The sequence below is a fragment of the Anguilla anguilla genome, chromosome 9 (assembly GCF_013347855.1).
Source record: "Anguilla anguilla isolate fAngAng1 chromosome 9, fAngAng1.pri, whole genome shotgun sequence".
NCBI classification, from domain to species: Eukaryota; Metazoa; Chordata; class Actinopteri; order Anguilliformes; family Anguillidae; genus Anguilla; species Anguilla anguilla.
Genome location: NC_049209.1, coordinates 22,449,969 through 22,465,344, shown reverse-complemented (window position 1 = coordinate 22,465,344; position 15,376 = coordinate 22,449,969). Strand labels below are relative to the sequence as shown.

Genomic DNA, 15,376 nt, shown 5'->3' with positions numbered 1-15,376 from the left:
TTCACCACTAGAGTTATATCCAATAAAAGAAAACGCATTAAACAGCCACAGCCAAACGGCCTGTCTTTGCAGCTTTTGTTCTCAGTGAAATGGTTCTAAATATATGAAGCAATATATATTTATTGCCATTATTTCACATTGACAACTGCATGTATTACTGAATGAAAGTGATTGGTGAGTAACTATCACAACAGTTTCTGAAACTATGACATATTTAGAATCCCCTGTCATCTTTTTGTATAGTCAGTGGTGACCCATCAAACAACAATACCTGCTGCATCTGTGGTATGAGATATGATTGACCTCTAACAGACCTGTAGGGGAACAGAGTGGGATGTGCTGTTTGATAGTCCTTCAGGACAGAGGACATCTTGGATGAAAGTGTCCATAAAAACAGAACCGAACAGGCACAAATAAACCGCACCAGTAAAATCTATGTAATTACTAGATTTTAACTAGAGTTAGCAACTAATGAATAGGTGAGTTAGTCAATCAGCCAGCCAGTCAGCCAGTCAGTCAGTCAATAAGTGATGGACTTTCTTCCTGTAGTCATGGTTTCTGGACCCTCAGAAGCAGCCCTCATAGTTATGATGATGTTCTAACAGTGAAGGTGTTAAAAGCTCATCTTTCTGTAAAAGGTCGTACCAACCCACTAAAATCTAACCTGTGTGAGACAGCTACTGTACATGAATGTCCAACGTGAGCAGTGCAGTTGGGACCTCAGGTAGCTCAGGTAGAAAGACAAGGAGAGTTCAGCAAAGGCAGACATTTATTGGGGGTCTGAATGGGTCAGGTACAATGGATAGATGTAATGGTCCATCATTATCAATGGATGGGAACTCATGCAGCTTTGACTCGGGGTGGAGGGGAGGCACTCTGAGCCGCCTGGAATCGCCACGCCCCTCACCTCAAACTCACTCAGTAGCCCCTTCACACACGCTTAGGTAGGACAGAGCACTGCAGAAACACAGCATTACGAGGGGGATCATTAACATCATCATCAACACTCAGTGAAGTCAGGTGACTTTAGAAGGTGATTCTGAAGTCACATGATTTCACTCATTCAAATGCACAGAAACAAAAGAAAATACTATGGAAAGGGTTAAAGGAAAGATACAGAACCTCTCTGTATTTACGGGTGTGTCTTATCCAGTGCTTTCTGAACCACATATCTTGTTGGTTGCTACTGGTATTTATATGGCCAAAAAATATGTACTCTATGTTTTCAGTGATAATATTCTAATAATAATAACCATAACTGACCATAATCCACAACCATGATCATGACTGTGCAATACCCACCAACATAATCATCATCGTCATCGTCATCAGCACCAACTTTGCAACCCTCAATGTTCTTGGTTATTTCGGAGTAAGAAAAGAGAATTTGTTTTTTTTTTACCTTTCAAAATGTAGTCAGTTAGCAATGTTGGCACCTTCTCACTGTTTTCTTTCATTGCATAAAGAACTGAGGAACAGGAAGAAAATATAAGCACTTAAAGCAGATGTGAGGCTCTTTTGAGACACAAAATCCAAATATTGTTCCAGACAAAGTATAATAGCCACAAAGAGAGATCTATGATTCAATACTCAAGATGGGATGACAAACAACTTTTTATACTCATGGTTACCAAAATAGCATTACCAACATACATTCTGTATTTGTTCTGTAGAAGTAGGTCTTGAAAGCAAAAGACAGTAGTTTATTCATAACTGTACAGTGTGCATTGTGATCAGATTGTGACAGATTGCTGTGGTTGAGTACATGACATGACCTTACTTTTTGTCAGCATCTGAAGGTCCTCCACAGTGGGAGGGGTTCCTTTCTTTTCAAATGGAATCACTGTGTTCAGATACTGCAAAGAAACAGACAATGGAAATGTATGAAACACAGAAAAAATGGCATTGAAATGCGAGCAACAATGTATTTAATGAATCACATATTGTCTATTGCACTCATAAGACTGTGTCTAATGTATGTGTCTAATAAGTCCCCAATTAATATGATTAACACAAATGACTCACTCCTCACAGCATATTACTAATTTCAAATCATATAGTGAGAAGTATCAGATGTAATCAGACAATGGAAGTACAGCCACTGTGCATAAAAAGAACAATAGAAAACAGTCAATTTGAGAGATGTAAAGAACCCTTCAAAAATTCACCCATCAAACCATCTATTCATCCATCTATCCAACCATTAATTTTCTAAACCGCTTGCCACTTGGACATTGGGTGAAGGACAGGAATACACTCTTGACAGGTCATCAATCAAGTGTAGAGCCCATACACCTTTCACTCACACACTCAAACCCCAAGGACAACCAGGTTACCTGGAGGAACACTCTCTTGCAGTGAGGCAAAAGTTCTCCTGACTATACCACCATACTAGCCCCCCCCCCCCCCCCCCCCAGAAATGTACTTTGAAATATAAACTATATGGCCAAAAGCATGTCTACACCTGACATCTGACATTTCATCCAAAATAATGGGCATTAATATGGAGTTGGTCCACCAGTTGCTGCTATAACAACCTCCACTCTTCTGGGAAGGCTTTATATAAGATGTTTGAGCATTGCTGCAGGGATTTGCTCCTATTCAGCCAGAAAAGCATTAGTGAGGTTGGACACCGATTAGGTGATTAGCCCTGGCTTGCAGTTGGCGTTCCAATTGATCCCAAAGGTGTTGGATGGGTTTGAGGTCAGGGTTTATGCAGGCCAGTCAAGTGCTTCCACACCGTTCTCGACAAAATCATTTCTATATGGATCCTGCTGTGTGCCTGGGGGCATTGCAATTCAGAAACAGGAAAGGGCCTTCCCCAACTGTTGGGGAAGCACAGAATCATCTAGAATATGATTGCATGCAGTGGCATTAATATTTGCCTTCACTTAAGTTAGGGGGCCTAACCAAAACCATGAAAAACAGCCCAAAGACCAAGGGGTATCCAGATACTTTTAGTCATAATAGTGTAGTTTTACAATTTCAAGATGACTATTATTTTAAGGTGTGAAATTTCTGATGCAATAAAGTCCTCACCTGTTTGTCTGTCCCTGAGTTACCAAACGTCTGTCTGATCCCTGTCTGCAGAATGTTGGAAAGACCCTCCATACTGAAGCGCTACAAGAGGAAACAGACGAGAAACAGAAAACTGAAGGAACAGGTTAAATGAAGAACACAACACAGGGCCGGCCCGACCCAATAAACATTTGTTTAGGACCCCGCGATTGGTTCGGGGCCCCCTCCCTCCAAAAATTTGATTTATAGCCTGTTGTTTTTGCACTTTGTTCAAATCTGCTACATTATGTTGTTTTAATATACTGTATATATTTTTAATAAATAATTGTAGCATATCTTGCTGGCTGGGGCTTGGGGGGTGGTTTTCGACCGAAACAGAGGGCCCCATATAGACTTTTTGTTTAGGGCCCCCAAAAACCTTGGGCCGGCCCTGACACAACATGCAATTAACAGGGCACATCAAGAGAAGAGCATAAGGGACATAAATTCAGAAGAGAATACAGAGCATGTGGGTAATCGAATACATTAAGTATGCAAAACAGAACAGAATACACAAGAACGTAGCACATTAAGTACTGCACACAAAACATACAGAACAGAATACACAAGAACAGAAAATATTAAGCACACAAAACATGATAATTTTGAACAGAATGGGAGTTTGACGCATTAAGAACAGAACATGTTAAGTACACAAACCATACAGAACAGAACCAGGAACAGAATGAGACACTTAACACAAGGAATGGAACATATGACAATAGAACATACATGCGACAGGACTAATTAAGAATATAAAACACAATGAATCGAACACATGGAGAGCAAAACAGAATGCCTAAATTACTGAAAAACTTTTAAATTAATTTTTTTAGAAGAAACAATAAACAAATACAAAATAGTTTGGTTAAAACTGCATGGTTACAGAAATGTTAGTTTTAGAGGAAATGTACGGCAATTGGGGGTAAGTTAAACACATGCAATGAAGGAAATGTGAATTTATGAATTGTCTGGAACAAAATATGCTGTTGTGTAAAAGCAAATTGTCAGAGCAGCTTGTCAGTTCCTGGAATTTCTCACATATACATCATAATGCGAAAAGTGCCTCCCTCTCTTCGACGGTCAGCTCTTCCTGTAAGTGCACTCGAAGGCTAATGGTTTCTAGATCCATTATCCAAGCCAATGGCACAGACTGTCTGCAGAATTCACCTTTGCAAAGGCGTCAGCTTGATGCTAATGGCCAATGCTATATTCCCCAACCCTAAACCTTCACCCCAACCTGCCAGGTTTTCCACAGAAATATCCACTACTTTGGAAGATGTTTGTCGAAGGACTATGAAAGGATAAAACATATTTTCAGTTTTTTTTCTGTTTTCTGGAAGTAACATAACTTCTGGGACCGCAAGCTACTTTGAGGAGAGAACTGCAGGGAGAAATCTATTCTGAGACATATTGTTTCTCGATAGCTTTTAAACAACTTTAAAAAAGACCCAGTCTAAGAAATACAGTTTTCTTGGACAGTGGATGGACATTTTGGGGATTAGAACTGGAAACTTTCCATAACCTCCCCATGAATTTTCCAGGAAGATAATACAGTATTTTAAAAATGTCAAGCACTGTGGGATATTTGAAGCTCATAAAAGGAAATTGTCCATGACTTTATGAGAGGGTGCATCTCTGTGGTTTCAGAGGGAATGTGGGAAAGCGAGCGCAGACCTTCAGAGGCATGGTGCCGGGCTTCTCAGGGCGAACGGGCCCCTGCAGGCTCAGGCCCTTGTCCCGGCGGCGGCGTTTGCTGAGCTCCCTCTGCTCCTTCTGCCTGTTCTGCACCTCCATCAGCGCTGTGATGAAGGTGTTCTTCACCTCCTTCTCGAACTCCAGCTCATCGCGCCGGGCCAGCTGTGTCACCAGCTCCTCTGAGTGCTGGCGGATAGCAGCCTCCACCCGGCACAGCAGCTCCGCCAGCGCCGAGCTGGGCATCAGGCTCAGGCCTGCGGGCAGGGCACAGATGGTAAACGTACGCATGCACACACACACACAGGCAAACACACAAATACACACACACACACACACACACACACACGGACACCCACACACACTCACACACATACACACAGGCACACACACACACACACACACACATACAAACAAACACACACACGTGCAACACACATGCACACACACACATACACATCACATGATTTACACCCATGCAGAGGGGCCAGATTGTGAAGCAGAAGCTCTCCATTATGCCTTATGTCCATCCACAACTGCCATAATTCATTTTCCACCTCAGCTCTAACAAGATGACTTCATTCTAACCGAAAGACAAATCTTATTTGTCCTCTATTGATAGAAAAGTATCACCCTTTTTCCCAGAGCTAGGGAGTTTTCCCAGCATCCTACATTAACAGGAAGCTGGGTCTGGGGTGGGTGCCAATGCATGCATCAGCAGAAGGAGCAGCCCCAGAGAGAGGGCCGTACAATACCTTCGTAGGAGCAGTTGTTGTTTGAAGCCTGGGATAGGGCGCGGATCTCCTCCAGCAGGGAAGGGTTGGACTGGGGTGAGGAGTGCCCGCTGTCCACCTCTTCTTCTTCCTCCTCCGTCTCCCCCGGGTCCGGAGAATTCTCCATCATCTCCACAATCTCCTCGATCACCTGGAAGTGAGGACATTCACTCAGATCTTCTCTCTCTCTCTCTCTCTCTCTCTCTCTCAATTGAAAATGTTTTATATCTGTTTTTACAAAAAAGATTTTTTTTTGGCAAAAGAGAAACATAGATAAGACACTAACAAATTCTGAAGCATGTGCCCCTGTCCTGAGAGAGCAAAAATGCCCTCTTGGCTGCAGTGGCCAATGCCTTTTCACAGTCACCTGATCAGCCGTTACGAGCGGCTCCTCGTTCAGGCAGTTTGCGTTCTCGTTCCTCTCGTTCATTTCCTCCTCTTCCTTTTCGTGGATCTGGAATGAGAAGGGGGCAGGGGGGTGGGGGCGATAACAGATCACTAGCTGTGCTCGTTGGCAGCGTCTGCTGTCGAGAAACGAGGAGGTCACAGCTGGAAGCGTGTCAGTGGGCTAATGGCTGGTCATTAGTCCACTGCTCTCCCCTCCCCTCCTCCCGCTCACGTATGTGACAGCTCCGTCTGAAAGATTTTCCGGGGCCCTATTTTCTCTCTACCGGCTCGCTGCCGCACGCCTCCAGCAACATGTCAGCCTCCGCGCCCTGCTTCTTGCGCACTCCACTCCTTCCCTCTCCCCAGGGGGCCACTTCAGCTGTCATTGTAAAATATGGCCATTGAAACTTTAACTGAATGCTCAAATCCCTCCTGGCCACGTGGCGCATTTTCACATCTCAAATAAAACAGGTGCAACCCTATCTCAGGGAGTCATCTGTTAGGGACGTGTTTGATGGTACTAGTGATTTGTAAGAGATTTGCAGATGACGTTGTCTCCTTTTGTCACGTAGTGTAATGTGACTTTGTTAAGTAGTTGTGGGGTTTAAATGACACTTAAACCTTTCAGTTGTTTTTAGATTTGCACTGCATTCTTGTAAACTAGCATCAAAGCTCTTGAAGAGATTAACAGATAATAACTCTTACTTGTACTGCATAAAAGATTGTCAATTAGCAGTCAGACTAATTAGCAGTTAGACTTCCGATCCTATCGGGCTGTGGTGTAGATCTCATTTCAAAAGTCTGCAGTGGGGGGCAGCCTTTCAGCTTGGTGGTTTAGAATAGGCTGGCTCCCAATGGGTTCGGTGTATGATGGACTATTGAACCACAACTACCACAGTTTAAAAGACTACAAAGAAATATCCAAAGAAATATCACCAAAATTTAATATTCATTTACTTTTAAATTTTGCTACAGTTCTTCTGAAGGATAATCCCAAAAGAAACCGTTATTTTGTAGCATTCCTTAATGCAGATGTCTCAATTCAAATAATATAAGGGTATAACGTCACCTTAGCTTCATATGTGAGCTGGGTTCTATATGTGCAATACCCACTCTTTGAAGACCCCAGTCTGTCAGGAGGCTAGAGACCAGATGGTGTTCATGTGTACAATGTATTATGACACTGATTATCCTCAGTAATATGAAAAATAAAATCAGTTCCACCCAGACAGAAATTCCCATTTTTTCCAGAAAATCAGTCAGATCCTGGAAGAAAGGAATCATCAGGATGGCTGAAAATGCAAAGTACGCAAAACTGGCCACCGCTGTCTGGTTTTGTCCCCCTTGAAGGGAAAGATAGAAACTCTTAACAAGCATCAGACTTTGCAGTGATTTTGTCAAACTCAAGCAAATGAAAGAAGGACTTTTTTGAACTTCCCGTCATTTGAAAAACAAATGACGGGAAGCTAATTATATTCCATGTTTCAAGTGCAAATGTGTTTCATATTGGTCTATTGTATTCTCAACTCCTGAGTAAGAGCTTCAGATTGCTAGAACTAATTGGAAAGGGGGCAAGAGAGTGTGTGCGTGTGTGTGTGTGTGTGCGTGTGTGTGTAATGCAGAGCGCAGGAAGTTTCTGGCAGGATTTTTGTGAGGAGACAATTAGACTCCGGCTGCCTGCCCTGTAATCTGACAGCAGACAGGGAGTGAAGCTGCAGCTGGCTGCCAGAGAAACGATTACCCCCCCCCCCCCCCCAACCCCCGCACAACGTCCACAGCCTTTCTGTGAAACTTCTACTTCAACAGCTACTGTGAGCTCCCAAGCACAAATCACATAAAGACACCGTTTATTTTTATGTTAATACTGATAACACATAAAAAAGTGAGCCACCAACTTAGTTTTTTAAAATTTACTTTATGGCCCTATGTGATTTTCCAAACATTCATTGTGAGAGAAAAATATGAAAGTCTGTATAATAGGAAAGACCAGCAAACACTGGAAAAAATATGATGTAAATGTTCAGCACGGGGAAACAAAATTATTTTGGATTAGACACGGTACCTCCTGATCGGACAAATTTCCGTTCAGCACCTCTGAGTTTGGACTGTCCCAGCTGGATCCAGAGGAGGGCAGGTAGTTATCGGTCAGAGCATCCCACACACTAGAAACACAAAGGAAGGGTTTTCAGACAAGGATTAGCCGCAGGTTATAATACAAAGACTTTACATTTTAAACATTTGGTTCACAGAAATAGTGTTTCATTCACTGCAGCACTGCCCACCATACAAAACATCCTCAAATTATTTCATGCCCCCCCCCCCCCCCCACCTCATTTAGATGAAACCATCTTCTTCAGCCTTGTGAGAGACCCTTTGACCAATGTTCTTTATAAAAATGTGTGCCAGTACCTTTGAAGAAGCATTGCGTGGGAGGTCCTGTTTTCAAATGTGGTAATAAAACATAAAGATGTTCTGCTTTCTATAATTTGGTGTTTTTCATGATTTCAGGTTTGAATGGGAAGCACATATAGATGTTTTTTTAGCACATCTGAAGAAAAAATATTGGTGGATTAAGGAAGAGGAGGGAGCTGCTCCATAACAATTAGTCACTTTGCCTTTCATTGATCAGAAGATAGATATTGCCTCGTTTAACCATTTGCATTTCTAACATTTTTAATTTTCAATAATTACCTCCACACACACCCTACCCTACCCAACTCCTCCCTACCAGCCACATCTTTCCTTCAAGTATTGGACAGGTGCTGTACTGAAAAATCTTTCCTTTTCAGTTACTTTGGTCAAAATGCTTTGTGTGCTTTTTTAAGCACTGATGGTTACATTAATATCAGGGAATTATTTATTCGTATCAGAAATTCTAAATGCAGATTTAGGTTTGATAATTAGAACTAAGATAATTCCAGGCTGGTCTTGTTCTTGAGCACTATACATGGCTTAATCCTTCTGGGGGACATGAGCTTTAACCACGGAGTCTCGGGACATCCCTTTGTTCTCCCGCCCAACAATAGGGGGAACAAGTGCATATTCGCCAGCACCCCTGACTTCTCAGCAGCTTTCTATCTAATAACACACACTCAACAACAGGAGCTCAACTACTGTACGTTAACAGAATGAAAGAACGACAAAATATATTTAGTTCCACTAGTTTACCAATAACAATTTTATGGTCCAAGATACACGACGAACAGTTACCCTGCCGTGCTTTCTGGTTGAATAAGCGTACTGTTTTGTTTTAATTGCTTGGAAGTAGCGTAGGCTAATGTTAAGGACAACATTTATGGCTCATGTCAGCTGTCATGTTGTTGTGTCATTAGAAAGGAACAAATGCTGTCTACACTGCGCCTACAAGTAGAGAACAGGGGCGGGTGGGCGTTATTAACATAATGCTAACCTCTTTGTTTATAGCCTATATACGTTCGATGGAACGAGCAATTCCCCGGACATTTTATGAATTTAGAAATCCTGTCTGAACGGTAGGCTACTTACTGTTCCAAAAAGAAATGTAGGCTACGGGGAAAACAGGACGCCCGGTCAGCGTAAAATTATTTTTAAACGTCAGCATTGTTGAAATTAGCTAGTTGTAGGCTATTCGCGTTAACCTAGTCGTAGACTGGCATTTTAGTGAGCGTAGATCAATATAGTCGCGAGGGGAAAAAACAAAACAATCGGTGCTATTTCTAACAAAGAGTAGCCTACTATTTTTAGACAGTGAGTGTGGAAAAGGCATGGTTTCTGCTTCCAAGCTGTCGGCTCATCTCTTTGGGGACTACCTGCTGGTGCAGCAGACACACGCTGCAAGAGCAACCGAGGCGTATGAAGGTACGATTAATAATTCAGAGCCAATGAAGAAAAGCGCAATTATGAGGCGTAGTCGGCTTTATAGTATTTCACTGTCCTCTGCGTTTTGCGCTCAGCTGTGAGGTTGCGTAAGACACATTTCCCTGCTTGGTTCAGGTTCACAGCCAAAATTATCATTTGATTTAGGCTACGCCTTCTAGCCAGAAGGAGCAGCAGTTTAAACACTGAATGTCCTCTACATGAATCTGGAAAAAAGACCGGCCAACTGCAGCGTGCGGACAGTTGACAGTTTTTGGTTCTTCATACAACAGAAATAACCAATGTCTGCAGTGAATGCTAACAGTATATTATTGCATCATTTACATTGACCCATCTGAGAGTTTGTAGGAAAGGGGCACTGATGACACTCACTCTTCGTCCTGCAGCCGTTCCTCATCCTCCTCTGTGTGGGACTGGTTGCGCACTGGCGCCAGCCCCTCTGTCTTGGTGTCGTAGTTGTGGAAACACACGTCGAGCTTCTCATCGAACTCGTTGACCAGGTCCTCCATGGACTTGAAGCTGATCATCTCTGAGAAGTTCTCCAGCTCGGAGAAGTCCTCCCGGGTGAGCGGGACGGTGCCGTAGGGACGCAGTGGCTCCTGCTCCTGTTCTTCCGCCCTACAGGGCCGCAGGTCATCAAACTCCTCATCTAGGCACACCAGTGGGGCCTCCATCCTGCCCTTCTCGCTTGTAAGTCTGTTTGGAGCGAGGAAGTGACAATACTTAACCTGCCGTTTGTCATTTTGCGTATTTCTTTAGAGTTAAGTCAGTAATGATATCAAAGAGGTCACCCTGACTGGTACTTCAAAAGAATCTGAAAGAATTACTAATATATATATAAGCCATAATTCTTTCAGAAAACTCAAAGATATGCACTTCAACATGTATAACTGTATAGTATATATTACATATGCATTGCATTCTGGTAGTTTATTTTCTTCATAATGAATAGGCAATTCAATCATGCAAAAAGAATGAAAGAAAAACAGAGGACTGATATATCCATTCAGATTCCTTTGGAAATGTGGTTGAATTGTATTTCGGATGGCAGAGATTTTCTTTTTTGCTGATGAAGTTTGGGACTTGGGGACAGAGCCTTGAAAGGGAAAGATTACAAAATTGGCAGGCTACTACTGTACATTACAGTTATTATCAGGGGCATTATCTCAGTAGTCATTAGCAGTGGCACATGCTTTCCGGAATCAACACTCACAGTAAAATACCTTCTGAAACACTGTCCTGTCTTGGATGGAAAATTAGTGTTTCATAAAAAATAAAAAAAACCTATTTGGTGCTTCATTGATGCTTTGATGCCTTTTTCAATTAGAGGGGATCAAAGAGTTGCTCAGTTGGATTGTGAGGGCCCTGTTGACCAATCAGTTTGCAGATGGTATTGTGTAAGTAGCCTATATTTCATAATTCTAATATAACCTCTGCATGCCAAAGATCGCAGCTCAAATGGATTTAAAAGCCTTCTGCTCCATCAGGTGACTTGATTATGATACAAATGCCATTTTTGGAAGCTTATCCCTGTCCTCTCCAGAGGAAGAGATGTAGACTTAATTCACTCCAAGAGGCTTCTGTAAGCCTGTTCTTTTATCAATATTATTACTCAGCAGAGGAAATCAAAGTATCTCTCAATCACTTACTCACTTACCGACCCTCACCCTCACTCTCCCTTGTTTTGTTTTCATGCCAGCCTGATTTGACATTGTGGTCAAACTAATGTGGGTTTGTCCCAGACAAATAGGTAGACTGGGAATACAGCGGTAGGTCACAATCTGTTGGACCCTTTTAAAACAGGCCAGAGGAGGATGTATTTCGTCTGCTCTGCAATGCGTGCCTCCATGAGACGTTGTCCAACTTCGTGTGTGTGTCAGCAAGTGAAAGGGCTCTAGCTCAAATGTGGATTCTACGGTTTCTTAGCCTCCAGCTGACAAATTAAATCAGAGCAAGGGGGCTAATGCTGTATGTGTTCATTTGTTTTATGTTTGCATGTAGCTTACAGCCTGTATCATGTTGCTGCATCTGTTTTAAAGCCCTACTGATCATTTTCAGCAATAAAACTGAAAACGGACATAGGCAGAGAGTCTGAATGAGCCAGAAGAAAATTCTTAGTCTTTTGTTGTTCAAGGCACTGGCGTGAGACTGTGGGGGGGTTGAGGGGGGGTTACTGAGTGTGTGCAGGGGAGGGTAGGTGTGTGGTTGTGTGTGTGTGTGTGTGTCAGTTAGCATTCCCAGGATCAAGGATTAAGCGTAACCTTCACCTGAACCCGCCCTGTTCATCGCTAACGTGCCCCTGGCCTGTCACTGTTTCCTACTTTGCTGCCAGATCCATGTAAAAAAAACCTGCAGAAACTGAAGGGGTGCTAACAGGAGACTCCCGGCAAAGTAACAGCAACGAACCACTGCCCACATTTTACATTGGACAAAGAATGAAAAAATCACAGGGCAGGGATTGGACAATAAATTGCATCTGTATCCAGAAATTAATACTCTTTGTTCTGCAGCGATGCAAAAGCTTTAGATTTCCAACAATGTTTTATAGCACAATGCATATGAATGCAAAAGATATTCAGTGCATGAACACCTTGAGCTGCTGAGAATCCTAAATGGAGCTGGATTAATTGGATTAGGGCGTCTTGTATGAACACATGGTATCTGCTGTTTATATTCAAATGATTGCAAGCCTGGCGTGACCTCCCCTGCTGAACATGAATATGTTTACATCCATTAGCTTCAAAGAGTGTACGCCTGTCACTTACCTAAGCCGCAGTATGATAAAAACACACAAGGTAAATCAGAAGAGATGGTATGTTCACATTATTATTATTATTATTTTACAATGAAGTACACGTGCACAATGACAAAGACCTACATGAGAAATGTTCGTTTATTATTATTATTATTATTATTATCATTATTATTATTATTATTATAAAAAGGTTTTTTGGTAGGTATACTTCATTGTACAACTGGTTTTTGTATCAATATACACAGTTCAGCGAAAATGGATAACTAAAACATACCATTTCTGCCTGAGAGAGAGGGAGACCGGATGGATGGGTACAGATGTGGGAAATAGATAAATGAATGAAAAACAATGGGTGCAGATAGAGAAAGAGAGAAGAGGGGTGACCGTTACCTGAGGAGGACGAATGCGCTTTGCCTTTCTCTGCTGCAGCGATGGGGAGAGCCTCTTCTGTGTGGCTCAGATGTCTTCTACACCTCCTTCATCTGAAAAGCCCAGCACTGGCAAAACAGTGGTAGCAGCGAGCATCCCCTTTGCAGGGATGGAGAGGGAGAGGTAGACAACAGCGACCCTGCTCCTTATTTGTTCTTTACCTCCCTTCCTCTCTCGCCTTCTCTCCGTCTCGCGACACGCTCCCGTGTATTTTCTAGACCCCGCTTTCCCCTGTCTGAGCCCACCGAGCGAGAGACTGTTGTTTTTGCATCAAATCAGCAGACCTACATAGAGAGCCTGCACATCACTACGGCGACTGTCAGAATCATCCCCCTCTGCCCCTCCTCCTCCTCCCTCTCCTTCTCTTTTCCCTCTGGCCACGCCCCCCTCCCCCTCCCCCTCTCCTACCACGGCCCAGTCCTCTGAATATTCATGATTGGCAGAGCGGAGGACGTGTGGAGGTTGAGCGGAGCGCTGTGACGCTGAAGCTCTCCCCGTCCGTGACGTTAGCCTTTGAGGGGCTTGCGTTTGGGGTTCTGTGGCGAGCAGGCCTTTCTCTGTTCCTGCTTCCTTTTCCCTTTTCTGGCAGGCTTTGAAATACGTTTTCAGGAGGTTATTAGCATCTGCCAGGGAAACTGCAGCGTGAATGAATAATTGAATTGAAGGGAGAGGAAGTGAGGGGGGCAGGGTGAGGGGGCGGGGCTTGGGGGGGTTGTTGGGTTCCTTCACAGTACAGCACAAGCAGGATAGCAACGGGAATCTCTGATCCATTCCAAAAAAAAAATTCCCTTGATGACCTTGACTTTGCAATCCTGTTTCTCCTCTTCTGTAAAAATGCCTTGGAAAGCTTTGATGGGTGTGCTTCTGAAAACAGTTTTCCCTTTAAAAAATCCTCAAGCTACTCCTTTGCTGGAGAAACAAAGGGATTCAATATGGAGCGAAAGGGAGGCGAGGAGCTGCCAGCCTGCTTTTGCCGTCCATTGAGTCATCACTCACCGGCTGCATCTCCTCCATTACACATCATAATGCGCTGCACTGCTGTGTCCTCTTTTAACTTAGCCAATCGCAGCGACGTCCTTAATCCCTGTCTGGAGTTAATCTGTGATGTAGAGAGAGGGCCTTTTATGCAAGCAACAGCATTTATAGAACCATGGTGGATCGAGCTACCCCTAACACATTTCAGCCTATCGCACGTTTGCGCGTGTGCATTTGATAAAATATCTAGCACAAGTTGTTCCCTAATTTCCCTAATTTCCTTATATGGTTGGCCCCAGCTTCACCGTAATGAGTGTTCAGCCTAGCAGCCTTCTGTTTGAATGAAGGAGGTCGATGTGACTGCACAGCCACAGCAGTGTAGGCGTAATGACATGCTTCCTCATGTGACACACAGGAGACGATATATCCAACTGTGATATGCATACTGAGCTGCTGCTACATACAGATCTGATCAAATTTGATGTGTGCATACATTTTTACTTACCTACATACATACATACATACATACCTGGACAGAAAAGGCAGTGTAAAGTATCTATTAGGTGGAATCATAACGTGGTGTTTTGCTCCTATGTTTTTTTAACAGAAACTATTAGAAAATATATAAACGTGAGTCATGTGCATAACCTTTGTTGGTTTTGGCCTGCAGTGCTGGGCTAGCGCTACATCCATGTGCCGATTCCTCAGTAAAATTGTCGGTGTCCTTATTTCTGCGCTGGCATTCAGAACAGCACTTTGTCCCTCAACAAATGGGCGTGAGAATGAATGAGACCAGAGAGTGAGCCAATAATCTGACTGGTAGGGGGAAGTTCTCACCACCAAACTGACTGCCAAAAATGACATCATCGCACAGAACTCCCCCAATTCACCTGCTGGGCAAAATGAGAATAAGCGGAAAGGGACCCAATCAGAGACGCTATTGACTGCTTGCCCAAGCATACTGGTCTTTTGTTTATGTAAAGAAGCAAGTTGAATTTTGTCGAGATTAATTGAAAACCCTCTGCTCAGGCATGTGTCAATGGCAAACGACGATGCAGACCTGTTATAGGCGCTTGTTTGTATTAATTATTTATTCACTTTTTTCTGTTGTTAGCGGTTATCAGCTGCGGTTTGTCCGTTAAATTCAGCCTGAAGTTCCCATGGCGTTTGTAGGAAATAACTGGAATGACCTGATTGTTGTCAGTAAGCTCAACCCACCCCCCATACCACCATCCCCCCCACTTCTTGAAACCACAGCATGGTGGAAGAGGACTTCAAGTGACTGAGGGGCCTCGTTTCCATGGCGATTTGGCCTGCACAGCAGAATGTCACACTGGAGGTGGTTGCCGTGGTTATAATTTAAAGGGGAGAGGTAATTTCTTCCCCTTCCTCGCTCTGATCTTGTATGTTTGTGTTCGATACGGACCTGGCAGACTCCAAATACTAATCT

At 43.2% G+C, this 15,376-nt stretch overlaps 1 protein-coding gene across 1 annotated transcript; it reads right to left on the bottom strand.

Annotated features, from left to right (window-relative positions):
- Positions 1-751: 751 nt before the first annotated feature.
- Positions 752-13,304, bottom strand: fez1 (fasciculation and elongation protein zeta 1 (zygin I)). Its single transcript, XM_035432183.1, has 10 exons — positions 12,913-13,304; positions 10,140-10,463; positions 7,975-8,074; positions 5,893-5,979; positions 5,508-5,676; positions 4,735-5,009; positions 3,040-3,120; positions 1,781-1,856; positions 1,403-1,468; positions 752-957 (listed from the first exon to the last, which is right to left on the bottom strand). The coding sequence occupies exons 2-10, from the start codon at positions 10,439-10,441 to the stop codon at positions 941-943; spliced, it is 1,173 nt and encodes a 390-aa protein (XP_035288074.1). The 5' UTR covers positions 10,442-10,463; positions 12,913-13,304; the 3' UTR covers positions 752-940.
- Between the last annotated feature and the right edge of the window lie 2,072 nt (positions 13,305-15,376).

Coding starts and splice junctions, on each gene's coding strand:
- fez1 (XM_035432183.1), bottom strand. CDS start 10,441: ATGGAGGCCCCACTGGTGTGCCTAGATGAGGAGTTTGATGACCTGCGG. Junction 5,980..7,974: donor GAAATTTGTCCGATCAGGAG/GTACCGTGTCTA, acceptor TTCTCATTCCAG/ATCCACGAAAAGGAAGAGGA. Junction 5,677..5,892: donor CGCTCGTAACGGCTGATCAG/GTGACTGTGAAA, acceptor CCTCACTTCCAG/GTGATCGAGGAGATTGTGGA.